This window comes from Micropterus dolomieu, linkage group LG06, assembly GCF_021292245.1.
Source record: "Micropterus dolomieu isolate WLL.071019.BEF.003 ecotype Adirondacks linkage group LG06, ASM2129224v1, whole genome shotgun sequence".
In the NCBI taxonomy this organism is placed as follows: Eukaryota; Metazoa; Chordata; class Actinopteri; order Centrarchiformes; family Centrarchidae; genus Micropterus; species Micropterus dolomieu.
In genome coordinates, this window is record NC_060155.1 from 17,811,352 (window position 1) to 17,838,874 (window position 27,523).

The 27,523-nt window shown below is 42.1% G+C and overlaps 1 protein-coding gene and 1 long non-coding RNA gene across 2 annotated transcripts; one reads left to right on the forward strand and one right to left on the reverse strand.

Moving 5' to 3' along the window:
* LOC123973040 (potassium/sodium hyperpolarization-activated cyclic nucleotide-gated channel 2-like) lies at positions 1-27,437 on the forward strand. Its single transcript, XM_046052887.1, has 8 exons — positions 1-1,169; positions 3,623-4,046; positions 6,076-6,237; positions 14,979-15,197; positions 23,270-23,416; positions 23,674-23,914; positions 24,009-24,173; positions 24,759-27,437. Exons 1-8 carry the CDS (start codon positions 1-3, stop codon positions 25,706-25,708), a joined length of 3,477 nt encoding a protein of 1,158 aa, XP_045908843.1. The 3' UTR covers positions 25,709-27,437.
* LOC123973042 lies at positions 3,772-14,349 on the reverse strand. The gene is made up of 3 exons (XR_006825521.1): positions 14,287-14,349; positions 4,388-4,450; positions 3,772-4,280 (listed from the first exon to the last, which is right to left on the reverse strand). It is a non-coding gene; the product is annotated as an uncharacterized LOC123973042 (long non-coding RNA).
* Positions 27,438-27,523: the final 86 nt, after the last annotated feature.

Here is a 27,523-nt window from a genome sequence, read left to right on the forward strand (position 1 = left end):
ATGCTCAATGTCATGGACAGGAATGAGGTTTCACCGGCGTCTGATGCCACCATGAAGAAGAAGGCGGTAGGCAGCAGTGGATGCAGCCGCATCAGCGCTCCCAAGGCTGCCACGTCCAAATGCAAAAGAAGCAACAGCAGCCAGAACTGCTTGGACTCCGGTGGTAGGCAGCCCGGCGCGGCCAGCAACGTCGTGATGGACGAGACGGAGGACGGCGAAGAGGAGTCTAAGTTTCAGCATCCGCGGTTGCGCCGTGCCGGGGGGAGCGGCAGTGGCGGAGGTGGAGGAGGAGGAGGCGGCAGTATCAGGATGAAGAACTTTACGCCAGGAGGGGGAGCCGCGTCCTCGGGTTCCAGGAGAAACTCCAACAAGGAGCCCTGCCATACACACGCAGAGGACGCTCCTGCCGCCCCACGGCCCACTGCTACCTCCCGAACCGAGACCCAGACACCTTGTCCGGGCGATGCTGCCCAGCGCACCGAGACCAGCAGAGCATCTGGGGCGGAGGCGTCGGAATCAGCGGTCGGGGTAGAGATTTTAAACGCCACAGCGGGTGATGGTTGCAACAGCGCCGGTCCAATTTCCAGCATGAAATGCAACAAAAACGGAGAATGCAGGAGGGACTCGGGTACCGGGAGCCTTCGCTCAATCATCTCCAAGCAGGAGAAGCAGACAGGGGGGTCGGGGAGGGCCGAGGACGGAGGGAGCGCAAAGCGAGGAGCCTGTAACTCGACCACCGCCAGCATGGACGGCTCGATCACACCAGGCGGGTCCTTGACAGGAGGGCACGGAGGAGAAAGCGCAAACCCCGGCGCTACCCCCGTGTCCAGCGGTGTCCCCGAGAAAAAGGACTCCAAGGTGTCCTTCTCTAACGCACCAAGCCGGAAAGCATCGTCCTCACTGCACGGCCCGACTCAGACTCAGCAGCAGCCCAGGAACTCTGTCACTTTCCAGAAGCCGGAGGATGGACCGCCAATTGTGCCCGCCGAGGATGCGGAGCCTCGGGGCAGCCAAGCCAGCTTCATGCAGCGGCAGTTCAGTAGTATGCTGCAGCCTGGAGTCAACAAATTCTCCTTACGCATGTATGGTAGTCAAAAAGCAGTGGAGAGAGAGCAGGAGAGGGTCAAATCAGCTGGAAATTGGATTATCCACCCTTACAGCGATTTCAGGTAAGAGCTGGGGGCTACCATTGGTTGCACGTTGAAAGTCATGAAGGGCCCATATGGTCCTCATTGTCATCTACAACTCACTTTGTAGTGAGTAACCACTCCATGGTAGCACACGCATGGTTATTGTTCAAGGCTATGACTGCTGCTTTTTCATGTCATCCCTTATGATTGAATCTGCAGAGATTTGAATCGATGCATTGCAATGTGCTGCCATTGATCCCCCCAAACAACCTGTTGTCGGGCAGATGGTCTTTAGCAAAGTGTAGACTATCCTTTCAAGGTTGTAAACAAATCCCCCGAGTCTGTATGTACAGTAGCATGTCTGTGGTGCCCAACAAGCCCGGCCTGCTAACACATCTCGACTTGTCAGTACGATCCTGTTTAACAAAGAGAACAACGCTCTGGCTCATTTAAAATGCCACAATTTTCAAAGATCTGTTTAATATTCGTTGTAGTATAAGCTATGCTCTGCAACAAGAGCCGTGCTGACAGAATGTAGGCTGTGTGTATGTGTGCATGCGATGCAGTCAGTAATGGAATGTCACCTTGAGCCAAGTGTGCAAAAACCGCAAGCATGCTCACTGAAGACATATCCGCCTGTACGGCTCCCCAAATCCTGTATTTTAATGACGGGTGCTCTCTGTTAATCATGGCTCTAACACTGATAACCCAGATGGACACCCAGCAGTTATTTTGTCATACAAATATTTGCTTATATCTGCGAGCCGAGAAGGCTCCTCCTTGCTTGGGCTTGATGAATTAGCCTACAAGCCTCTTTTTCCCCGACATGTACCAGCCGCTGAATTGCATTTGGGTCAGAAAATCAGTAGGTTTTACTCTCGACTGGGCTGCTTTGTTTCAGCACCACATGGGGTGGACAGCTCCCGTCTAATTTGGAGTCTGCTCGCGCGTCCATTCATGTTTGGCCCATTTGTATCACATAACGCCGAGTCAGTAGACTACTAAATGCTAAACTTGAGACATTCAACAGCAGATATTGGACGGCCACTTTGGAGACCTTTCTCTACCATGCATACTCCCTCAGCCAAAGCACGAAGCTTTAGCTACAAGGTCCTCCGTGATGGCATGCAAACGCATAGGTTAAAAAAAGTTGCTTCAAACATTATCATCAACGCGTTTATTGTTGTTGCCGTGGAGTGGAGGAGTCGAGCTTGTTGCATAAGTCGCAGTGTAATGACTCAGCGCTGCACCTGTCCTGCAGAGCTTCCTCTGACGGGCTCAGACCTCACTACTTTTACTCTGTCTGTCCCATTCACCAAACTGCCACATCACTATGGCAGTAATAGCAGGACAGCCTCCTTTTTTTGTCTCCATGTGTGGGCTACTGAAAGGTCGATAACAGCTACAAATGCAGTCTAGTGAATGGAAACTGGAAACAGCTAAAGAAACTTATTAACATGTTTTTTATCGGCTTTATACTTCATTTCTTTTCCTAATTTTATGAGAGTTGATTGTAAACCTAATTTAGTTTGCTACAGAGACGGTCTGAAAATAACTTCAGTTTGGGGTCTGAGAGATGCTGGCTGTATCTGTGATATTTGTGATATTACTTTTTATGCAGCATGACTCCTCCCAAAGTCTATTTGGTTTTATCTTATTGGAGTTTTACAATACTTTGTTCATAAGATGTTTAATTTAAGTAACATCACTATGAAGGCTAACATATGGACTATATAAAATATGCCTGTAAATCCTATAAAGCATGAAATATTTCTGTGCCCAAACATTTGAACAATTAATTGTGCAATTATAGTTTTTATATCTTTATATCTTTTTATATAGTATTGGGGAAGTGTAAGTAAAGCCATTGTCAGTGAAAGAAGGGTTAAGAAAGGAGGTTGAAAGTTACTTCCATCTTTTAACACATTTCAGTCATCTTTTGATAATTCAAACCTTGAAAATGCAGCCCGAAAAGCACATTAACATCAGTCAGTCATGGACAAGACTTGACCTACCATGGTACAGAAAAAAACTTCATCAGCCATGCATATAAAATTATCTTTTTTACTCAATGAGCAGAGGCGATCATAAGAATCATTTTGAACATAAAATGCATGGATAAATTGCTTATGATTAATTACTATAGTATATAAATCTTGGAAAAAGTAAGTTCAGCAGAATATCTCCCTCCCCTCTTTCCCTGCTTTCTGCATGTTCAGGCAGGCAAAGTGGAGCTCCTACACTTCGTTCACACTTTTCCATCTTGAGTTAGGAAGTCTCTTGTGCCTATCAGCTTTCCACAGCAACTCACTTTTCTTATCTGACTCTATTTTTGTCTTCCCCCCTCTCAATTCCCCCCCTCCTGTACTCTACACACACACACACACACACACACACACACACACACACACACACACACACACACACACACACACACACACACCATGTTAACTCACTGTCACATACACATCACAACTACACACGCCTGCTAGGTTCTACTGGGATTTCACAATGCTGCTGTTTATGGTGGGCAACCTGATCATCATCCCTGTGGGCATCACCTTCTTCAAGGACGAGACCACTACACCCTGGATCATCTTCAATGTGGTCTCGGACACCTTCTTCCTTATGGACCTGGTGCTCAACTTCCGCACTGGAATCATCATTGAGGACAACTCAGACATCATTTTGGACCCTAAAACTATTAAAATGAAGTACCTAAAAACTTGGTTCATTGTGGACTTTATCTCCTCCATCCCAGTGGATTACATATTCCTCATAGTAGAGAAAGGTATCGACTCAGAGGTGTACAAGACTGCTCGGGCCCTGCGGATCGTTCGCTTTACCAAGATCCTAAGTCTTCTGAGGCTGTTGAGGCTCTCCAGATTAATACGCTACATTCACCAATGGGAAGAGGTAAGAGCATACATTTTTAATGACTGTCGCTCAGTAAATATTATATTAACACTAATCACACAACTCTCAGCCACAGTGGAAGAAACAGCCAGCCATTGATGAAAGGTCATTGATTTGCCTCCAATATGCTGATGTTGGCTCGTGACCAAACCAACAGTCTGCCTCTTTGTACCTGCTCCGAGCAGCCTGCTTTCCTCTGCCTGGAGGCTCAATATTAATGTTCTCACCTGCCACCTGGTGAGAAATGTATGATGTCAGCAGGATGTTTGAGCTTTAACAAACTTTACATTCAAATTACTGTTGTCACAAACACACATACACACAAACTCACACAACCCTACCCCTCTGTCTCCTCTTCTGACCCGGCAGTCCCACAGGTGGCATCAGACGGTCTAATAAGCAGCCTATTAACCAGGGCAAACACAGTTAATCAATTAAGGCGCCAGAAGAAGAGCAGGTGGGGTAGAGGGTGACGATAATGTGCAGCACTAGGGGGCTGTTGACTGCGATTATGTGTGTCACTAATTGTTCATTTAAAGGGATCGGAGAGGTTAGGCCAGCTGGCATTTCCTCAGAGGCCTGACTGGCAGACTCTGGATGTGAAGATGGGTGCTGCTGCCAGGTAGATTCCCCGCTTCTTCTAGACTAAACTCAAAGACCCAGTCCTGCCCTTCCTGGCCACTCAGCTTTTCTTTACTCTGTGAGGGATACACTTTGTTGTGGCCCTCTCCAGCCTGTAGTTGGACTTCTTCCTTCCAACGGTGTCATGAGATCACTCGACTTTTCGTTTAGGCCAGTATCGGCAGCCTGGTGTTGGCATTTTGCAGTGGTGAGCAGCGCAGTGGGGCTCGGCTGCTGACTTGACCTTTAGATAATTGGATTTTTGAAGATATGATGCAATGCGCACACATACACACAGTGGCATGTGATGGGAAGTAATACTTGGCATGCATGGAGAATGAGAGCGGAGATGTGGTGGAGAGTGAGAACCTGACACAGGAAATGCCCAGTTTTTATCTCTTTGATGTTATCTATCATAGTTTATTTTGAAAATCCAAGAATCTGAACTACTTTTAGTTCCTGTTAAGTTTATTGGAGCTGTCCAAGGTGCTGAACATCTCCATCAGCCAGCACAACGCCACTGTGTACAGCAGTTTATCTTATCCATCCTCACAAATATGACAAAATACTCTATTTTGTCAGTTTCTGATTGATAAAAAGTGACAGTGAAAAGCCCATAAAGGTTAAAGCGGCATTTAGAAAGATCAGCACATGTGATTCATGTAACAGTCCTTATCACTCCCATCACAGAGTATCACTTCTCCCTCAGCTGCACTGAGTAATAAATGACCCATTTCTCATTCCTTCATAGTAGACTTTATCAGACCTTCCTACCTGTTTTACTATGAAAAGTATTGTAATTTCCACTGATTTAGACTCACTGATTATTATGGTATTAATTGCAGCCATTAAATTGTTAAGCGTCAACAATGAGTGGTTTCTTGAAGTCAGTCAGGTGATATATAATTGGCCTAAGTGACTGTCCAGTGACTCAGAATGATTGATGTGTGAGACGACATGGACTATCAGTTGTTAAGGATCATGATGGTCCCTGTCCATCACTCTGTGTGTTTGAATGTTTGTATGTGTATGTGCTGGCATGTCTGTCTGCGTTGTTAGTGTATCAGTGTGCCTGCAGGCTTGCGTGAGTGTTTTGTGCGTGTGACTGGACTCTGCGTGCGTGTGTGCTTCTGATTGATGTCATGTATCTCCGTGTAACAAATGTCTTGCCTGCTCCTGCTGTGTTTGATTTGGGACTGATGGGAACCCATCTCCCCTACTCATTAATCAGACTGGGTATTATCAAAAGGAGACTATGGAGCCGAGTGGGAGGCCAGTCCTGCCACTGAGATGTGAAGTTATGAAAGCCATATTCTCTGAGCTCATGTTCCAAATCCAACATATTCTCTATCTCCACATGTCTCAGCTCAGTTTAAACTCCCCTCCTTGTCTTATTGTCTTACTCCAGATCTTCCATATGACCTATGACCTGGCCAGTGCGGTGATGCGGATCTTTAACTTGATTGGTATGATGCTGCTGCTATGTCACTGGGACGGCTGCCTACAGTTCCTGGTTCCCATGCTGCAGGACTTCCCCTCAGACTGCTGGGTGTCCCTCAACAAGATGGAGGTTTGTGTCAGGGAATCATGTATCAGCGTGTCAAGTTGCACATATCACCCCGGAACTGGATTTCCATCAGGATGTTGTCATCAACAGAGGGAAACCTCAAATCTGTATATGATCTTTTGCATTTGAAAGAGCTTTATTTTTTTTTTAAGACCAGAAAATGTTTTGTTGTCAACTGATCTTTATGGCCACAAAATTAAATCGATTGGTAGTTTAGTCTCTTAAAGTATTGGAGCAACATGACTCATCCAACAAAGATGAGCATTTATTAAAGATTGATGAGTCTTCCTTTACAAGGGTAAGCAATAATAAATATACTATAACTCATTGTAACAAGTGTCTACAGCCACACTAGCATCTCTGAGGCTGTATTTTAGGCACATTGGTGCTTTGAGCTGAATGCTAACAGCAGCATGCTAACAAGCTCACAATGATAATGCTAACATGCTGATGTTCAGCAGTTATAATGTCTGTCATGTCAAATATCTTAGTTTGGTGTGTGTGAGTATACTAACATTCGCTATTTAGCACTAAATACAAAAAACCGAAGTACATGTTAAACTAATGACATTCCCATCAGTCTAATATGTACCTTGTACCTTGTATACAGTAAGTACAGATTAGGCTGACTGACAAATAAAATTTTGACCTAATGATGGTGCAAGAAGAAAGGTCGGGGAAACAACATGACAAAAGTCATTAGGATTCACCCTCTGGGCAAAATTTCATGTCAATCCATCCAACAACTGTTAAGATATTTCAGTCTGGATGAAAGTGGTGGACCAACATTTCCATCCCTAGAGTCATGCTGCTGGTGTGTTTAAAAAGGAACGGTCCCCTGGATGGTCTGTGATAGTTTTATATACAGTAAGTTAGATCAATATGGTTCAGTTTGAAAACAGTGCGCCGCACTACTCAGGGAGCCATTACTGTATTATCCTAAGCTGCTGCTGTTGCAATTATGCTAATACTGATTCAGGAGTAAAAGTCAGTATTTCCTTCCACCAAATCAAGAAAATTACTCATATCACCGCTCGCTGCACTAGCATTTAGCCGGTATGGCACAGAAAACAAGCATAAGATACCAATGAAGAAGCTGTGACAAAGAAAGAGAGAGTGATTTAAACACCTCTAGATCCCTCTGTGCCTCCTCTTCAGCATGGTGGAGTGATGACAGGAAAGATAAAAGGGGAAAACAGAGGAAAGCGGGGGAAATGGCCAGGCAGCTGGGCTCTTTGTTGCTGTGTCTCTCTCAGAGAGATAAAAGCTGGTTGTTTATTGGTCTGTCTCTCAGCCCGGCCTTTTACTGAGTGAGGGGAGACCATACTAACCCAGACAAGAGGCACAGGCCCAAATGGGGTTTTAAATAGATTGGGTCCTGCACCTCGACATTGTCAGGGCCTGCCATGACTACTTGTAAATTTCCGTTTTGAAGTATTTCCTGGATGACAGCACTGCCGCTTGTTTTTTATTGCTGTACAAAAGTAATTTCGATTAAAACAAGTTAACGTGGTGATGAGAATGAATGTCCTCTCTTTTATGTTGGTGAGAGGGAAGGGATTCCTCTTTGTTTAATGTGTCAAAACGAGACATTCTGCAGTTTTACTGGCGCCGTTTTCTAGAGCTAGACAACACTGACAAAATCATATATTACAATATTGGCTCAGGATCTCAGTATCAATAATGTGAGGAATATTTTGGGTCTGACAGATGTTGCTTTCATGTAATATTTAATCAAAATTAGCTGATGGTGACATGATCACAGAAAAAAGAACTGCTACGCAAAAGAAGCAGAACAATTTGAAATTCATATCACTCTAAAATCACTCTGGCTAAAAATGCATTTAAGTTCAGAAAGTAGATCTACATTAATCTAAGACAATATAAAAGAAAACATTTAAGCTACATGTACCTCATTGTTACAATAACCAGAATGCAGACATTTAGAGACGTGTGTCCACTGTCCCTGAGACTGACTGTCAACCATATCCTCATTAAGTCTTTGATGTTATGAACTGTAAACAAAACAAAAACAAAAGAAACAACTTGCATTGCCTTAAACTGCATCCTTCTAGTGAAATACACACACACCTCTGAATATAACAAAGAAAATACAGGTAATAATAATAATAATAAAGACTATAAGCAAAATAGAAACAATATAGTAAAGCAGAGTAACATGCTGATGTGCTGAAACAATTAGTCAATAGATAATTGATTAGTAGTCTACAAAAAATGTATCATAAAAAAGTAACTATTTTAAAATCAATTAATCCTTTCAGTCATTTTTTTTAAAAATTCAGTAGTTCCTGCTCTTCCATTGTGATAAAGCGACTTTTCTCTATCTTACATCATTATGTCACTTAATGGAGAATATAATTTGCAGATAAATTGATAATGAAAATAATCACTGCACTCCCAGATGTAATATCAATACACTGTTATCCAGCTATAGCCTGCTCAATCTATTAATATGGGCTTGCTTTTATTTCGTGTGTATAGTGTAAAAATGGTGTAAACTGTACAGACCTTCCCTATAAAGCACAGCAAGTATGACTTTAACTTAATATTTCTGCTTTTATAAACTCACGTGATACACAAGATTACAACCTTGTGCAGAGTTTGAAGTCTGGGATGATGAAGTTTGGGGCTGACATCCCACTGACAGCAATAACAGTCAGTCTCCAGAGAGCCGTCACTCTCAAAGTAAAGGGCCACGCTGGTATGGTACAGGCACCCTACAGCCACCTGAGACCACCCCCCCTATTGAGTGGCTGACAACTTGTAACATTAGCCATTGTGTTGCAGCCAGGCCATCCATCAAGCCTCGCACCCTACAGTAGCTCTGGTGGTGTGGCGCCCACAGGCAGGACCCATGGTGGGCGTTGAGAACACTCTGTAACTCTGGATGACATCCACCAACCAGTAATTAGATTCGGTCAAACTTGTAATACCCCAGGGAACATTTTGTTGTTGTTTTTTGCAATACATCTCAACTTCCATCCGTTAATTTCATTTAGTTTATATTTAGCATTAGCTTTACACAGCCTTGTCAGCCACGTAGTTAATTTCCATGGTAGGTGGCAGAGCCTCGCTGTGTCAGTGGAGTACTGAGGCGACTGGGTAATAATAGTGACAGCAGCGCTAACTGACAGACACAGGGTGTACAGTTTCAACTCTGTAATTACAACTGTGTGTACCCATCCCTTGCTGTATCCACATCACAGAGACGTCTCTTTCATATTATCCCCCACTGTCATCAGCAGGAGGGGGCTTCGCAGTACAGTGGCTTGCTCTCTTGGAGAAGATAATCCGGTAATTACTACGTATGGTGTTAAATCACTTTATTTACTCACAGCAGCTAGTTTGACCAAACATACTACGGGCCTGCTGCTGGACATTGCAAATTTGATTTGAGCTTCTCACTAGGTCTGTGTGTATACAGTGTATAAACATGAAAGGTGAAAGCTGCTGTGTAACCTCTGTAAATTGACTAGAAATTAGGTGGTGTTTGTTTCCCAGGCGAGGAGGAAAAATAATGTTATTATCTCAGTCCCAGAGGAATTCAGGTGTTTTTGTTCTTATGGATCTCATTGTGCTGAGGACAAGCAGTTCTCCAATATTCTACTCACGCAAAGAAGTGCTGTTACTGCACTTAAACATCACTCCAGCAGCAGTGAGTTTACTTGAGTTAAAAAACTACTCAAGCAGAAGTGCACGTTTCTATCTTGAACACGGTTACTTTGTTACACATGTTCGCACTGAAAGAGCCAATAACGCATCCTGATTTAAACCATTTCAAAGTGAATACATCCTGCCAAGCGAGCCCTCTCCAGTTCAGTGATACTCTACTATTGATCATCACATCTTAGTAAGAAATGTTCTTCAAAGATTGCTTTATGAGAATAAGATGTTCCAAGCAAACTCAGTGGTACAGACTTCAGACAGTGCCATAACAACTGATCTGGAGGCTTAATCGTTATTATAGCTTTTCCAGATGCGGCTGAATTAATCAAAACTCTTCACAGCCTTTACACATTAAAGAAATATGCAACAACATAAACATAAATAATGGGGGGGGGGGGGGACTTCACAGATTTTGCACATAAAGGTCAGTTATTATTAGTTGTGGTCACTACTCAGCTTGTGAAAACCGTTTAGCTTTGTCAAGTCTAAAACAAATTACTCCTGATAATGTCATTGGGCTTATCTCAGCTTCGGTTTGGAGACTACATAGTTATTACGAAAAGCCTGTGTTACAAACTGGGGTGATGCAGTTTGAAAGATGTGGGCATTTACCAAGCATTTAAGCTATTATGTTGCATTGTGGGAAAGGTAGGATCCTACTTTTTTGGAGCTTGACCTGTACTAAAGATAAAAGCAAGGCAAGTTTATTTGTATAGAACATTTCAGTAACAGGGCAATTCAAAGTGCTTTACATAAAACTTAAAAGCATTGTAGGGAAATTAAAAAAGATATTGAAATACATTTTTAATTGGGTGTAATACAATATAAAATCAGGATAAAATAAATTTTAGTTAATAGAAAGTAAAAAACAGGATAAATCAGTGCAGTGTAAGTTATTAATCTACAGCCTTAAATTTGATTTAATTTAAAGCTGTAGGGAAAAGTCTTCAGTCTTGATTTAAATTAACTGAGAGTTTCAGCAGACCTGAAAAGTCTAGATGGTTCATAATGAAGCAAAAGATCAGAAATGAATTTTGGCCCTTAACCATTCAGTGCTTTATTAACCAACAGCAGTATTTTAAAATCAATTATTTGACAGACAGGAAGCCAATGTAAAGGCCTTAGAACTGGAGTGATGTGATCCACTTGTTTGGCCTTCTCAAGCCAGCAGCATTCTGAATCAGCTGCAGCTGTCTGATGGACTTTTAGGGAGACCTGTAAATTAAAAGTCTCCCCCTGCTGCAACTGTTTTTAACCATTCCTTTTTTTAAAAAATCTGTCTCTCTTAATTTACCCAGTTTGTGCGGTACAACATTTCTGGAGTCGCCCTTTAGAAGAAGAATAATTAACTCACACTCACAAATATCAAAATGCATAAATACATTCATTAACAAAGTAATAAGAGTACTTAACAAAACTCTTAGAAAAACCCTTATTTGTTTTCTTGCTGATAGCGACATGAGGAGATCAATACCACTCACATACCTGTGTGTGAAGTACGGAGCTAGTGCGGGGGCGATGGCTAGCTTAACTTTAAAAACTGGAAGCAGGGGGAAACAGCTATATATACTGCATGTGTAGCCATCACGTAGTGTTCATGTTGATGGATAGAATACTGAGTGCCACTTTTCTTTTGACCTTAAAATGAACTGTCAGACGACGGGGGATGCCTTGACTTCCACACTCAGAAACATATTTCTCTGCCCACCTTACAGATTATACAGAGACAATGCACACTCACTGAGGCAGAGAGAGTCAAAGAGATGGAGAGAGTGAGCGAGAGGAAGCAGGAGACAGAGCTGACTGTGCAATAAACTCAAGCCACTGTAAACCTAACCGGTGTATGTTTGTGTGTGTGTGTGACAGGCCCATGCCAGAAGCTTTGTTACATGTGAGATGATTATCTTTTGATATTTGTCCTGCTTATCAGCTGTCAGCCATGCATAGTGATTGGTAATTCGGAATTGGAAATGACTAATTTTTTAGTATCTGCTTCACCCTGTCTCTGTCATTTCTTCCTTCCTGCACCTATCAATCCTACGCAGAGCCACAGGCTGTCCACCCTTGGTGCAGTGAGGTGTGAACTGATGAGACTGGTTACAGGTCACAAGTTCATTTGTGTTGCTCTTTGCACTTTTCAACATTTTTAGCCATGCTAGTGGCGTAGCTCTGGGGATGGAAATGTCGGTCGGTCGGTTGGTTAGTCAGTCCACCACTTTGGTCCAGACTGAAATAACTCAACAATTATGAGATAGGTTGCTAGAGCACTTTTATACAGTCATCCTTGGTCCCCAGAGGATGAATCCTGTTTTGGTGATCCCCGACTTTTCCTCTAGGGCCACCACGAGGTTGACATTTGTGGTTCAGAGTGAAATGTCTCGACAACTACTGGATGGATTAACATGCAATGTGGAGCAGATGTTCCCTTTTAAATGAATGACTTCGAAAACTAAGCGCTGATGATTATGAACATACAATACTGTGTGCAAAAGTGTAATACAGCCACGTACATATCTTAACAGTTCAGTTTCAAAATCAAAAGTTTACATTTGAATAAGACATAACAAGATTAATACAATCAAAACCATTCAGTTAATAGCAATCAATAGCAGTTGTAAATTACAAAAACAAAAATAACAAATATAGATATTGTAAACTATAAATAAAGGTGAACAAGATTTAACCTGCAAAACACTGACACCCTAACACTGTAATGCTCATGACAAAGCTTTGATAAACCTTTCTGATATACTGTATGTTTTATATATGCAAGACCTTTTTCTGCTAAAGATTAAAAACACATTTTAGACTTTTTACTGTCTAGCATTTTGGTTCCAATGAGCATTACAGTCTACCTCGACTTAGTCTCATTGTCTTTTACCTTGAAATTAGCACATCTCCTGAGCCAAATGCTGGTACATTTTGGCAAAGCGGGGTCGCAGCAGCATGTACAAAGAGGCATTTTAGGACACTGGAAGATAAATTTAAAGCCCTTTGCGTTGTTAGCCAACTTCAAACAGACTATCTGCAGCTAATGGAGACGGCGATAACTAACAAAGCAACGGATAGATCCCAAACTGAAGTCTCTGGGGAGGGCTGCGGAGACCTATGAGGATATGGAGTCTCTCTCCCGTTCTGTCTTGCCTGTGCTATTTCAGAATCAAAGTGCTCATCATTCATCTATTATTCAATCTGTTTCACTCCACTGTTTCTCTTTCTGTTTTCACATACACCATTTAGCCTCAGCCCACTTGGTGGAGCTAGATTTATTTTTGGATTTTCTTCTGCTCATGACGGAGAAGTCCCGTGTGACCCTTTAATGTTGAGTCTCTTAGATGAAAACACACCCTTTGTACTGAAGCCATGTGCTGTTGTATTGTACATGGATTGTGTCCATTTGCTCTATAATTCACTTCTTTAGGGCAAGTAATGAGTGATTTAATTATTGATCAATCAATACTTTGTATTATTGTATTGATTTGTTCATCGTTTAATCAATATAACCTGAAGAAACAGTAATAAACGGCTGTTACAGTTTTCCAGAGCCTCCTCGAATAACAAATTATCAATGAAATGCAGCAAATATTCACATTTGAAAAGATGAAATATCTGAAAAGATGAAACCAGACAATTTTTGCCATTTTTGCTTGATAAATGACTTAAACAATCACTTGATTATCAAAAATGTTGCCATATAATTTTTCTCAGTTGACAAATTGATTCATTTAAACAGCCATACACTGCATTATAATAACAAACATTAATACTACAATCATTGTTGCTAATATTTGTATCGTTGCTTTCCAGTAATAACAAATTGGGAACGTTTCTTAATTTAAACGAAGCATTTAAAAATTGATTGTATTGTCTGAGCAAAAATGCATCACCTCAGTGCTGAAAACTGCGTAGTTTCTCTTAGCTCATGAAAAGTTGGTGGATTTAACATGACAGTGACGGGGCTAATGTAGTTATTAGCCAGGGAAAGAGAAAGTGTGTTTTAAAATGTGATAGAAACTGCACTAATAGACTGTTAATGCACTGCTACAAGTTATAAGAGAGGATATAGTTGATTTTAGCTTTGCTATCTGAGTGCAGACTGTAACCTCTTTGTAGCCCGGTACAAATTTAGAGAGGAAGAGTGTGTGTGCGTTTGCGTGTGACGAACCATGATAGAAAAGGTTGGTTTGTGGTGCTCTAGAAGCCAGCCTCTAAGAGGTTTTCAGGATGCTGTTTTTAACTATATCTTTCAATGGACAGAACTGTGCTTTAATAATAACATTTCATTACACAGGATACTAGTTTCTTTGGTAAATCATTTAAATACAACCAGAAAACTTGGATGTCAAGCCCGGCTTTTGGCTTTACCTTGAATTACTTGGAATCAGCAATTTATTCAGGCCGAGGTCACCGCCGTCACCACTCCGTGCTAATGAAAGAAAAAAAGGAAACAAAGGAAGCTTGGTGGACAAAAGTGTTGGATCAATTGAAACTTTTTCAGATTGCTAAGTCCCCTTCCCCCACTTTTGAGACGAAAGTAGGTTAGGCATAAAACCACTGGAATAACACTGAACCACTATTTACCTTTAGGAAAGTATACTGAGTGTTGTTCAGATGTTCTCAAAGAGATCCAACAACATGACTAATGCCCCTTGATGTTTTTGTAAGTTATGATCTTAGGTTTGTCCCTTCATGAATCTCAACAGAAGCAACCTGATGACCGCTGCGTGGCTGTCGCTGCCTGTGGTATATTCCTCATCACACGGCTCTGAAAGGGCATATTTAATGACCTCTCATTATCATTCCTCTTTGAGAAAATAATTTCCAAACGTCTCTACTCCACTGATTAGGCCTCGAAGGATTCCCCTAATGTCATTTCCACTTCCTCCCTCTTTCCTTTTAATGCAACTCTGTCCCTGGAGTTGCTATTGCATGACCCTGTTGTTCCTTAATCTTTTCTTCTGGTTCCTTACTCACTGCCACCACTCTCCCTCAAGACATGCCCTTTTATGTAACACTGATGTCCTTGTTTATCTCCCTTTTTCTCTCTCTCTCTACAGAATGATACCTGGTCAGAGCTGTACTCCTTTGCAGTATTCAAGGCAATGAGCCACATGCTGTGCATTGGTTATGGCCGGCAGGCCCCGGAGAGTCTGTCAGATATCTGGCTCACCATGCTGAGTATGATAGTAGGAGCTACTTGCTATGCTGTTTTCATTGGGCATGCAACAGCTCTTATTCAGTCTCTGGACTCCTCCAGACGGCAGTATCAGGAAAAGGTGAGATCAACTGAAATCAACTCTGTCCTGTGTTCTCAAAGATTTTCTGTTTTCTGTTAACTGCTTAGCATTCAGTTTTTCACTTTTCATGACATTTTGACGTATGTGGTAACTCCGTATTGGTGCCAATACTAAAGTGTATAGTGGATAATCCACATTAAACATTTTACATAGTGTTTTCCATTGTGTGCCAACTATTTGCTTGCAGTTGTTCACTATGAAAATGGAAGTGACCTGCATGATTAGCAAACGTCACCAAAGAGTAACTCCATGTACTTTTATATTTGGGCCATTTTGCTTGCACAAGTCTTTTTTGTATGAATTACTCTTATAAGAATTAATATGTAGTTACAGCCTCACGTTATGTATCACGTAGAAGAATTAATTATTTTTTTATTGATTATACATTTGGGAAAAGATCAGTGGTATCAGATCAGCACCCACTCCGTATCTGCTGATACTTTAGTTTGGGTATCAGAATCTGTATTGGGGGGAGGAAAAGTTGGATCTGAGGTTGAAGAGCTCCTTCAATTTCTTAAATTCTCTTAATTGCTCAAAACAATGGAACGGCTCAGTAACAGGCACACCTTTTCTCTTCTCTTATTAGCAGCAGCATTACATTGTTGAACATTTGCTATAATTGATTATTTTTTTATAATGCAGGTTTTGAATACAATGAATATGAATCTTGAAAAGTATAACTAGGTGTATTGTGGAGCAACATAACAGTGAACTATCAGGTGGTTAACCCAAAGGCTACGGCCTATCACACATTATCAGAGCCTGTTTAACCACTTGTATATGTTGTCATTAGATAATTTTTTTCCTTTGACTATCAGATGTCTTTTTGAAACAAGGATGGGGATGATAGCAGTGCTGAACAGTGGTGCAGCAGTGGCCTGTAGTGGTAATAGAGCAGCCTCTGTTTCTAAGCAGAGTCTCACTGGCTGGGGAGCAGGGGGAGTGTTGCTGGCTTTCAGCAGCCAATAAGAAGCTGCGGGTGTGTTCGGCCAGGTAGAGCCACGTCGCCAGAGGCTGGGCATGTGTGTGTGTGTGTGTGTGTGTGTGTGTGTGTGTGTGTGGCAGGGCTGATGAGGGTGAGAGAGAGAGAGAGACAGAGAGAGAGAGAGAGAGAGACAATGAGACATAGTGTATGTGTGCGCGCGATATGATGTCCCCTTGGGCAGCAGAAAAATTGATGAGGCAGCAGACCTGTGTGTCCTGCCAATGTCATCCTGAAGGTGACGTAAGCATCCATGGCTGCCTCTCTCTCTTTTCCTGATCACTCACTCACCGGCTCTCCCTCTACCTGCACTCTTTTTCATCTGTTATGCGTCTTCAACTATTCCTCTCTGCCTCTTAAATGAGTCCACCTGATTTTCTGCTTCATCTCCTAATCTCCCTCTTGTCTTCATCCCTTTCTCTCCCCTTTCTCTTGATCTGAATTTCTCTTTCTTTCTCTCTTTCCCTCTCTCAATCCCCTCTGGTGGTAGTGTCCTTGAGAGGTGCAGTGCTACTGCTAACTGTCTGCTACAGGGAGCAAAGAGAGGGGGAGGGGAAACCTGTGGGAGACGGAAAGGCCTTGTTGTCGACACAACCCTGGTGCACTGCGAGATATTTGAACACAGTCTATTTCACATCATTTAGAGTGTTTTTGTCCGGCTAGCATTGTGTGGAACTCCTTGTAGGTTTTTTTCAGCTATGTGGCTGGACGCTTGGGTATAAATCATGTCCAATAAATTGTTCAGAAGACAACGATTCAGCAAGTTTAGTGCTTAGTGGTGCTCTTGTCTAGACTGTGTGTCCTGGATGATGGCCGTTAAAAGGCTAGAGAGAAATCCATTGAGTTTTGTTTGTGAGGAATTCTTTCTTACACAGTGGGGATTACTGAAATGAGTAACCTGTCCAAGAAAAAGACCCTTCCTCTGCCCCATTTTCCTGTTGCTGGTGGTTGAAAGTTGAACTTTTCACCTCAACAAGCAGTCTGATCTCTAACAAAAAACTGAGGTCTTATGAGCTGTGATGTGCTTTAAGTGTGTATAATCCTCAAACTGCCTGTATTTTTATTCAGTTTAAGAATACATTGAGAAGTAGGAAACATATATGCTTTCACATCAGAAATTTATTCATAATGCTGTGTGCTCTGACTGTATTCACTCATGTTTAGACATTTTCTAATGCGTCCTCACCCCGTCCTCGAATATATATTTTTTCTGCTGAGGGCAGGAAGTGCATTTACCCAGAGCCCTTTTTCTGACCAGTTGTCAGAATTTCTTTTTTTCTGCTGCTCTGTGAGGATTAGTATTTGAGCTGAAGGCATGTTTATTTAAAAAAAACAAACAAAAAAAACCGTGTAGAGCAGAAAAGTTCCAGCCATCCCAGTGAGGCTGATGCTGCTGGGTGAATTCGCCACGCCTCCAGATAGGACTGTGAGTGACATTTGTATCATTTAGAGAATGTTAGCAAAACACATCTGCTGGCAGTCTGTTACAGCCTCAGCTCCAGCTAGCATTGTGTGGAGGATTCCATTTCAGCCCAGCAGGAATGCCAGCCTTACAATCAATGTGGGTTAAATTTAGGGAGAATTTGGCTTGATGGCTTTGGTGCAGAGACCTATGAGTTATTTATACATAGTAACAGTGCACGCTGACACACAGCAGAGGGGCAGATAGGCCGACATAGAAAGAAGCAGTCTCACTTGTGCCAGCTTTAATGCACCTTTGCCAACAATGCAAATGACAAATTCAGGCTGTGTTTCTGGTGATGACAAAATTTGGCTATGAGCTTTTGGGAACTTGCATGCTGACATTACCCTCTTTAATGTAATACAGTGCGAGATAGAAAAGGCAGCTTTAAAGGCCCTTCACACCCATGGTATGCCTCCCGTTAATCTGTCACACAATATTCATATTAGATTTGCTGCACCTGTTTGGGTGGGAGAGGATGTGTCTTTATTATTCTTATTAGTTTGTGAAGTCTGGTCTAATAAGTAAGAATAATGGACACCTGTGTAGGTGTGTAGGTCCTTAAACAGCCTGTTGTTTTGATGCAGTCAGAAAGGTGGAATGAGGCTAAACGCAGAAAAGGACTGGCTGCAGTGAGTGCAAGCACAGTGACAGAGTTAATGACAGTAAAATGTTTATGTATAATTTACATTTCTGTGCTATGCTAGCTCCTACAGTTTATGTTTACAACCCTACCCACGCTATTTCCTGTCCATTACAATACATATATATACATTATTTCTTTAATATACATTTGAGATATGTTGACATAATTAAAGAGTTTTTGTTTTGGATAGAACATATGCATGTTGAATATTCTCTTCTTTTATTCACAAAATTACTGATTTCAGAAAACCTCACAGTCGAATCAAAAATACTGCAGACTTTCTGTATATAGACCAGTTTAGTTTTAGACCTTTTTAAGAAAAATAGCAGATTAAAATTTTTAATCATCTCCTAATGGCCTCACAGGGGGTTGTACATTGAATCAGCTCTCCGCTCTTGTAGTCGTAGAGACTTACCTCAGTCAGCAAGACAGAGCGCAGACAGCAGTCTGAGGTCTCTGCCATGATGTGGCACAGGACAGGATGCAAGATTGTTTTCTTCCTCCTCCTCCTCCTCCTCTTCCTCCTTCTCCTTCTCTCCCTCTTCGTGCTGCTGCCACCATCAACAACAGTAATCTGTCTTCTCTTAGCCAGACTGCTTGTTACTGATCACTCCAATTATCCAGAGTCTGGTTGACTTTGCAAGATAGTGGCCAAAGAGAGAACAAAAACAGCGTCCTTTTAGTTGTGTCAAATGATATTCACTACTCTAGTAGAAGGGGTGTCTGATGAATAAACCCTTATCAGCCAGTCTTCTTTGGTCATTAGTCCCTTTGACTGAATTAAAGGATTTTCAGTGTTTCCTTAGAAGCCTCGTTTCATTTAATGAGACTTTGTTCTGTGTGATACCCCGCAGAGTGTTGTTCCTCCCTGTATACACATCTCCAAATTGAAGAAAGACAAGACAAGCACTGACTTACCACTATCTGATTTTCTTCTCTTTGGTGAATGTGCCTTATGATATAATGAGGCGATTTTGCAGGGAATTAAGTGAATGAATTATACATCCACATAGCCCTTTGGGATGAACCGGAATTAGAATTTCCAATGGAGAGAAGTTGCGGGATGAATGAGCAGGAGAAGAGAAAAAGAGGGGAGTTACGGAGGGAGGAGGAGAGGAAGGAAATGAAATTGATTGAAAGGAAAGAAAGAAGGATATGGGAATGACAAAAAGCTGATGTTGGATCAGTGGTTAATGGGCTTAAAAGTAGAATAATACAATCACAGTCAAAGACCAAACTATACATTTTCATCTGAATAACAAATCCCCCCCTAAAAACCTCCCAAAAACAGCAGTTTAAATGACAAATTGTCAGTCGAGCGTTTTGCTGCCGTCATCAGTGTGTGACACATAAAAATGGATGTTATTTTCACTCTCATTTGGGTGTTTGTCAGTCCCATCTGAGTGTTGTAGCGCACCAGCCAAACGCTTGCTCCTGCTCCTCTGTGTCACTGGAGAGATTTCAGGTTGGTCTGGTGATGACGTGGCTCTCAAAATCATGTCATCAAATGCCGGCAAGTAAGTTCAGTCAGATAGACTTTTGCTGCCTCATTCATTTGGGCTTAGTCACAATCCTCTGGAATGACTTTCCTGTCCGACCACAGCTACTTGGTGGCGGCATCTCTGCGGGGAGTGTGTGGTCTTCCCTCGCTGCCAGACTACCCCATGCCTACACTTTGCTCAGAATCAGCACTTCCATTCTCTGAAAGGCACACCAGCTGCAGCGTTAGTTTTGACACGTCAGGCAAAGAGTTGTGACACAGGGTCATTTCTTCAGGCCACTCTCCATCTGCAGATGTCAGGAAGCAGAGTCACTCATGCAGGTGAGACCTTGTGTTGTGTAACTCTATCAGAGGAGCTGCCTACCAACCAGCAGACTGGTTGCATGTTTGGTTTATTTATGTTTATGTTATATGGCAGAAGGGAGCAGTGTGGGTGACGGTATCAGTGAGAAACATGCATTGCTTTTTCTGGGCAGAGTGACAATACTTTTCCTGCCTAGCACTGTGAGATTATGGTACAACCTACCAATATCCCCTCTAAAGAAACAGTATAGTCTGTGAATTTAACCTACATACAGTTCAGAAAGTATTTGTTTTACTGTTTTGGCTCTGTAATCCAGCACATTGGGTTTGAAATAGAACAGGGACTATGAGGCTTTAAGCTTTTACCACCTACTGTTCCTCATGTGAGATGCTACCATTATGTGGAACTGTCTGTGGATTGCACTCTTTGCACTGCACCCTTCAGTCAAAGTGGTCACACACAGCTACAGTCATGCAAGCAGCTCTGTGATGCTATAGTTAGGTACAGATAAATGCTAATGTCAGCATGCAAACATGGTAACAATGCTAACATGCTGATGATTAGCAGCAACAGTTCCACATTAAAATGTCTAAAAACGACTAGACCTTTAACATTACCTCGTCCATGAATGTGATTCCTGCCTGCGTCACATCAGATAGATTTTCATCTGTGGTTGTTTAACAATGAAGACAAAAACTCCCATGATCCCACACTACTTCAAGATGTCGTCAAACTATGTCTTTTGTTACTGTTTCGATGTGAGAGACCCCATAGCGGCAGAAATTAAATACCAACATTTTATAATTAGAGCAAAAGAGGAAAGTACAGCTGAGGCTGACAGGTATTCATTAGTTCTGCAGGCAGACTTTGTCATTAACTAAAGTACTGGTCAAAATCTGTCCGAAGTGAAAAGTCAGGAGGTGAGTCAGGAGATTGAAGAGAAGTAGTGCAGAAGTAAAGGTCCAACAGTGCAATAAAATATCCTAATACTCTCTGACTGCACTGTAAATAAATTGTGTAGTTAAGATAGTTTAGTTGCGGGTGATAATGTGACCCTAGTAATGTGAGCTAGTACTCACATGGGCAGGTCTGTTTGGTTTGGTGGTTAAGGTGCAAGACAATATCAGCTGGTACAACATTATAGTAGGGTAGTGCTTTTTAGCTCAAAATGTGAGTTAGTGCACTACTATGATTCAATATTTTCCTTGTGTACACAAGTACTCCATTATGTACAACTAGAAATCTTTGTTTGCCAAATATGTCTCTCTTTTGGAAACAGGGAGCCAGTCTGTCAAACCATTTCCAATTTATGCATTTATCTTATGCTGCTGAGGATCCAGAGCTCGTAACAGAGTGTGAGCAGGTGGACGTCATTGTTTTGCTCATGGCCTCTGACAGGACACAGGGCAGTGCTGTCTGCAACAGAAGTGAACCTGGGACCTTCAAGTTGTGGGTCGGTCTCGCTACTCTGAAGCAAAACCTGCTGAAGATGTTGTCAGGAGATGTCCCTTGATGCCAGCTGACAGAGTTTTAGGACCGATGGGATAGAGGCGGTATGGGCGGTGACTTCCTCAGTCCCTGGAAGTTGTGAGTACACAGTGTTTGCCAGCCACACTGCCTCTCAAAAGGTGTGTTTCGGACAGCTTTATAGGTGCAGGGTTGAGCTGTGCATCTTATGAAGCTGTCCAATTGAGCTGGGTTGAAGTGCAAACAGTCTGACAACAAAGTACAAGGACAAATCTTTCTTTCTCACATTCACTGTCTGTTCTGTTTACCTCCACATCTATCAATCTCCTCTCTGCAGCCCGGCCACGTACTTTTTGGTTTCTCAGTGGTCACTTTGGATGGATTGGGATTAGCATATCTCAACAATAGAAGCTGATTGTTTGTGTTGTTGCCGTGTTGGACCCTTCACTGTCTATTGAGCTGGCATTGATCAATGGTGTATGTCTTTATTTCAGTCGACAGCTGAATGATGTGTACTTGCACTGTGTTGTGCGGTTGGTTGTTGACTCACTGGAAGAAATACGGGTAAAACAGTGTTGTGTCATGCTCAGAAAGATACTTTGTTTGTTGTCTTTAATGAGCTTCATCCCTTTTGCTGTTGAATTATACTACATTCTATGGAGTAAAAAAATAAAGAAACTAACTGAGAGGTGTTTATGTTTTGTCCACCCAACAATAAAATACTAGAAAAACCTCTGAGGATACAATTCAACCATACCATAAACTACTGCCTCCAAAAGGGCCATAAATTTCAATCAGCCCCTCTCTGAAACAGTTTCAATATAAACTGAACAGCATAACCTTCAAGGTAGGATTTATTGTAGGGTTGTTGAATTACACTGGAACTGAGTGTAGGAAACAATGTACTATGATGTGTAAATGCTAAATGTGTAACTGCTTACTGAATATCATATCAAAAGAATATATTTTGCTGTGTTTCCGAGGTGCTGTCATGCAAAAATATGCAAAGATCTCCGATTCTTTGTGCTTTAAAACGTGCAACCAATTGCACCATAACCTTACAAGTACAGTATTTTTTTAAGGTTGATGGGTAACCTTTTATTCATAGCTTTAATCTATATTTTATATCTTCATTATTGTCAACAAATTCCATGAAAAGGCCAAAACCAACATTGTATTAGTCCGTTTTTTTTTTTTTTCATTTTTTACCCTGTCTTTAGCTTTTAGCCCCAAGCCCATTTGTTCCTCCCAGATGTAAGTGTAGATATTAGCAATTGTTACTGAAACAGGAGGAAATACTGAATAGATTGGGGACTATTTTCAGCTGAGGAGAAATACACATTATTTTCTATAGGGGGTATTTAATGGCAGGAGGTGTATGTGGGATTAACTTGAAAAAACCTGCAGTGCCCTTTTTCATCATAATGAAGGAACATCCATTGCTACAGTGTGGCTCATTTATATGTTTTACTAAGCTATATCATGCTTTGACTACACAGACGATTCTTGTTGGTAGGATAAATGCATTGTTGGTTTTGGTCTCTGCGTGGGATTTTTCTGACAATATGAAAAATATTGATCATCACCAGACAGGGACAATACGGTTAAACATTGTTACTGTGGGAAAAGAAACATTTCAAAACTATTTTATGCACTGCATTAACAGACCATTATCTCTGTCCCTCTTAGTACAAACAAGTGGAGCAGTATATGTCCTTCCACAAGCTGCCCGCTGACTTCCGGCAGAAAATCCATGACTATTATGAGCACAGATATCAGGGCAAGATGTTTGATGAGGAGAGCATTTTGGGAGAACTCAGCGAGCCTCTCAGAGAGGTAAGACATAAACCCACAATTTCTTGTAGTTTTTTATAGTATAATACATTCAAGTTGTACGATTATCTTTATGTTTGAGATTCACTGTTTTCACTGTGATCTTCCTTTCGGTGATGTACATGTGATTATGAAAATACAAATACCTGAACACACCCTTCATGCATGCCGAAACTTGACCGCAGTGTATTACCTTAGTTTCACATTTGGCAGATATTTCTCCTGTCCTTGTACACACCAAAAAATGTGTCTTTTCTTAGGAAATTGTAAACTTCAATTGTCGGAAGCTCGTGGCATCCATGCCGCTGTTTGCCAATGCAGAGCCCAACTTTGTGACAGCCATGTTGACCAAGCTGCGTTTTGAGGTGTTCCAGCCACATGATTACATTATAAGAGAGGGCACCATTGGGAAGAAAATGTACTTCATTCAGCACGGAGTCTGCAGCGTCATCACTAAGGGCACTCTGGCAATGAAACTCTCTGATGGCTCTTATTTTGGAGGTAGGATACAGTTTGAGTATAAAGCGTTTCTTTCCGGTCATGCTGTGTTTAGCTTCTTTTTTAGGCAGTTTCAATCTCTCCTTCCTCGTTTCAGAGATCTGTTTATTGACGAGGGGTCGGCGAACAGCCAGCGTGCGAGCAGAGACTTACTGTCGACTCTACTCTCTGTCTGTTGACCACTTTAATGAGGTGCTGGAAGAATATCCCATGATGAGACGAGCCTTCGAGACGGTTGCCATTGACCGTCTAGACCGCATAGGTAAAAAAAAAAACTAAATTAAATTCACTAAATTAGGAAGAATATATTAGAACGATGGAGTTCCTCCAGTTCATACACACATAAGATTAGAGCCTGACATAAACAGTACATTTATGTAGTCAAAGCATATGTAGCTTTGAAAAGTCAAAGCTACATATTGTAGCATTATTGCAAGCAACTTAATGTCTCTGCATACAGCTCTTTTTTAAATAAAAAAGCACTCTAAAATGAACTCCATGTACAGAAAACAAAATAATATTTTACATAGGAAATGTTTTCAGAATATTATTGTTGAAATAGGCAGTAAAATGAGCTGTGCTGTTCCCTCAGGATGACACGGGACACTGTAACAATAGATGAGAGTGCAGGGTGAAACATCCATTTTCCTCAGGGCTTGTTCTGCTAGAGGATGTACCTGGTGTGAAGGACATCACATGCTATATCTAACTCATATTGTTCTCCCTTTCCAAATCCTCATGTTTCCATATTTTTATGCTTTGTTCAGCTTTTTGCCCTCTCTGTCTTGTCCTTTCTCATTTCTGTTTTTAGCTCTTTAATGATCAATCCATTTCTTTCTTTCTGCAGGTAAAAAGAACTCCATCTTGATGCACAAGGTTCAGCATGATCTCAACTCTGGTGTGTTCAACAACCAGGAGAACGAGATGATCCAGGAGATTGTCAAGTACGACCGTGAAATGGTGAAGCTGGTGGACCTGCAGCGGCCGCGGGCCATGTCTATGACCCCTTCCATCGGTGGTATCTTTGCTCCTCCTGGCCAACCGCAGTCAGGCTCTGCTATTGCCACTCTTCAGCAGGCTGTGGCCATGAGCTTTTGTCCGCAAATGGCGAGTCCTCTGGTAGGTCCAGGGACTCTGCAGTCTCCTCGTATGGTGCGACGGTTCCATGTGATGCAGAACCTGGCCAGCCCAGTCTCCATGTCTCCTCTTCAGTCTCAACCCCCCCAGGCGTTCGGAGGGGCGTTTGGATCTGCAATCTCCAGCCCACCTGTACAAAGCCCACTCGCAGCTTCAGGACGGACTTTCCAGTACATGGCAAGTGCAGGACCCTCTGGTTCCCAGTTGTCCCTAGTACAGCACCATGCACCCAGCCCCACACAGACCCAGCAGAGGCCTGCCTCGCACAAGAGCACCCACTCCCTTCATACAGGTAGCTTAAGCCAGGATACCCGGGCCCTGTCTGCCTCCCAACCTTCCCTCCCCCAGGAGGGAACGCCACAAGCTGCCTCTGCAGCCCCCAGCCCCCCACCATCCACCCGCACCTCCAACAACTCCATCGGCCCCCCTCAGCCCCCTCATCCCAGCCTGCCAGGGCCCTCAGGGGTAGGGAGATCAGCAGGAGCTCAACAGAGGGTGGCCTTTGCCTCTACACCTCCTCCCGGTGGACCTGCTGGAACAGGAGCAGTAGCAGCAGCTGCTGGGTCAGGACCTCCAGACTCTGGACTTCCCAAGAAAGATTCAATTGTCAGCCTTCCAGAGCTAGACTCTGCCAGATCCCGGCTGTCTTCCAACTTGTGACCCTGGTAGAGTTCAGGAAAGAGGCCTTTTTTGTAGGAGAATCTGTTTGTTTTAGGTCAGTCCAGCTGATCTGTCAGCCTGCTAAATGACCAATCAGCTACCGCCAGCGCCACCAGTCAATCGACCTGGATGCACTGTACGCTGGTGTCAGCAGATGGAAAAGAGCAACTCAAAGTCTTGAGATACTTTGGCTAGGAGGAGTCTATACAATTTAACTAGTATAACTTAAGGTTGAACTGGCCTAGTCTACTGTGCCAGCACCTTTAGTCTTAGTATCACCCCTTACACACTGCTTCCAAACACCTACTGTATATCGCTGTCTTTACTGTAAAGATATGAAGAAAAGTATGATTAATGTAACTATTGCATACTGTGTAGAATCCATGCAATGCAATCTAGCAGGAGCTGGACTTAAAAATGAAAATCAGGGACTTGAGGTCAAATGACAATGACATTTTAAGCATTCAAAAAGTGTTTTCAGTGTAATTTTTCCGTATAAGCTGTCGTAGCAAAAGAACACATTGCTCTTCATATTGTTTAAACTAGTAGTGAAAATAGTGTTTTAGACTGCTGGTCGATCTTACATCGATGTGTAAATAGTTGATGAAAAAAGTACAGAGGGATATTATATTCATTGTATCTACCCAAACCAAAGTTGAGCTTGAACACAAAGTCTGGTTGTGTCTGTATCAACTAAAAAAGAAACATAGAAGAAAATGCCATTTATTTAACTGCCTTGATTCAACGTTAGAAGCCATATATTTGGTTTGTGTGTATGTATATATGTGGGTGTAAGTTTGTGTGCGTGAGTTTGTTGGTACATTTTTGTTCTATTTTCAGAGAATGGACTCACACACTCTCTACACTGCTTTGTCAAGTGCGATTGGTTTCACATGCTGATGGTGGCACTGACCAGTTTTCATGAAACATCTGAGAGGCGGTCAGCTGTTTGGTCAGCGTACTGATTGTAACCCTGATGGTTAAATAATCTGAGCTTTATTGAAAGGAAACATTTGTGAACAACCCATACTATATACTTGCTTGTTTTTGTCTAGGTTTATTGATTAACACATGCAATATAATTCTGCAATACTCTACCCCGCCTATATATAAAAATATATGAATATAAATATCTATATATATGCTGTACAGGAAAGTGAACTTGTTTCTTTTTTCTTTTGTTTTCTTTTTAATGTGAACTCTGAATCCAGCAGCTATTGTGGCTTCACTTGAGGTATTGTAATCCAGTGACCATGTTGTTACCTTAACCAAAAATGTTTGAGGGAATGAGGGGATGTGCAGTGTCATTTTTCATAAAAACAGATGGGATAAACTACTTAAAACTGGTTTAGAGTCACAGGAGGAATCCACGCTTTGAGTTCAGCAAGTCAGATCCTCAAAAATGTCACATTAAAGCCCATTTGAAGATATAATGTAACATGAATGCGGGGTTTGGGGTGGGCAATATGGGGTACGAATGCCTCACATGTAAAAACTCTTTGTCCATATCAAACTCTCTGTGTGCCCCATATCACCCAAAACTCCCATGAATGTCTCAACATTTAGACCCACAACAATCCTATTGTTCAAATTTTGGGATTGGGTTGAGGCTTTGGTCATATTTATTCTAAATATTCTGATCCTGCTGAACCTAAAAGCCTTCTCTTGCTGAATGTATGCCATACAAGAAGGGAGACAGCTAATCAGATTAAAACTGCCATGTAAATAAGGGGACATTTAAAGAGGCTTTTATGATGCAAGGGGGTTGTGGGCGTTGCTGTATCTGTTGCTGAGTGTCTGTGTGATCTTTTTAGG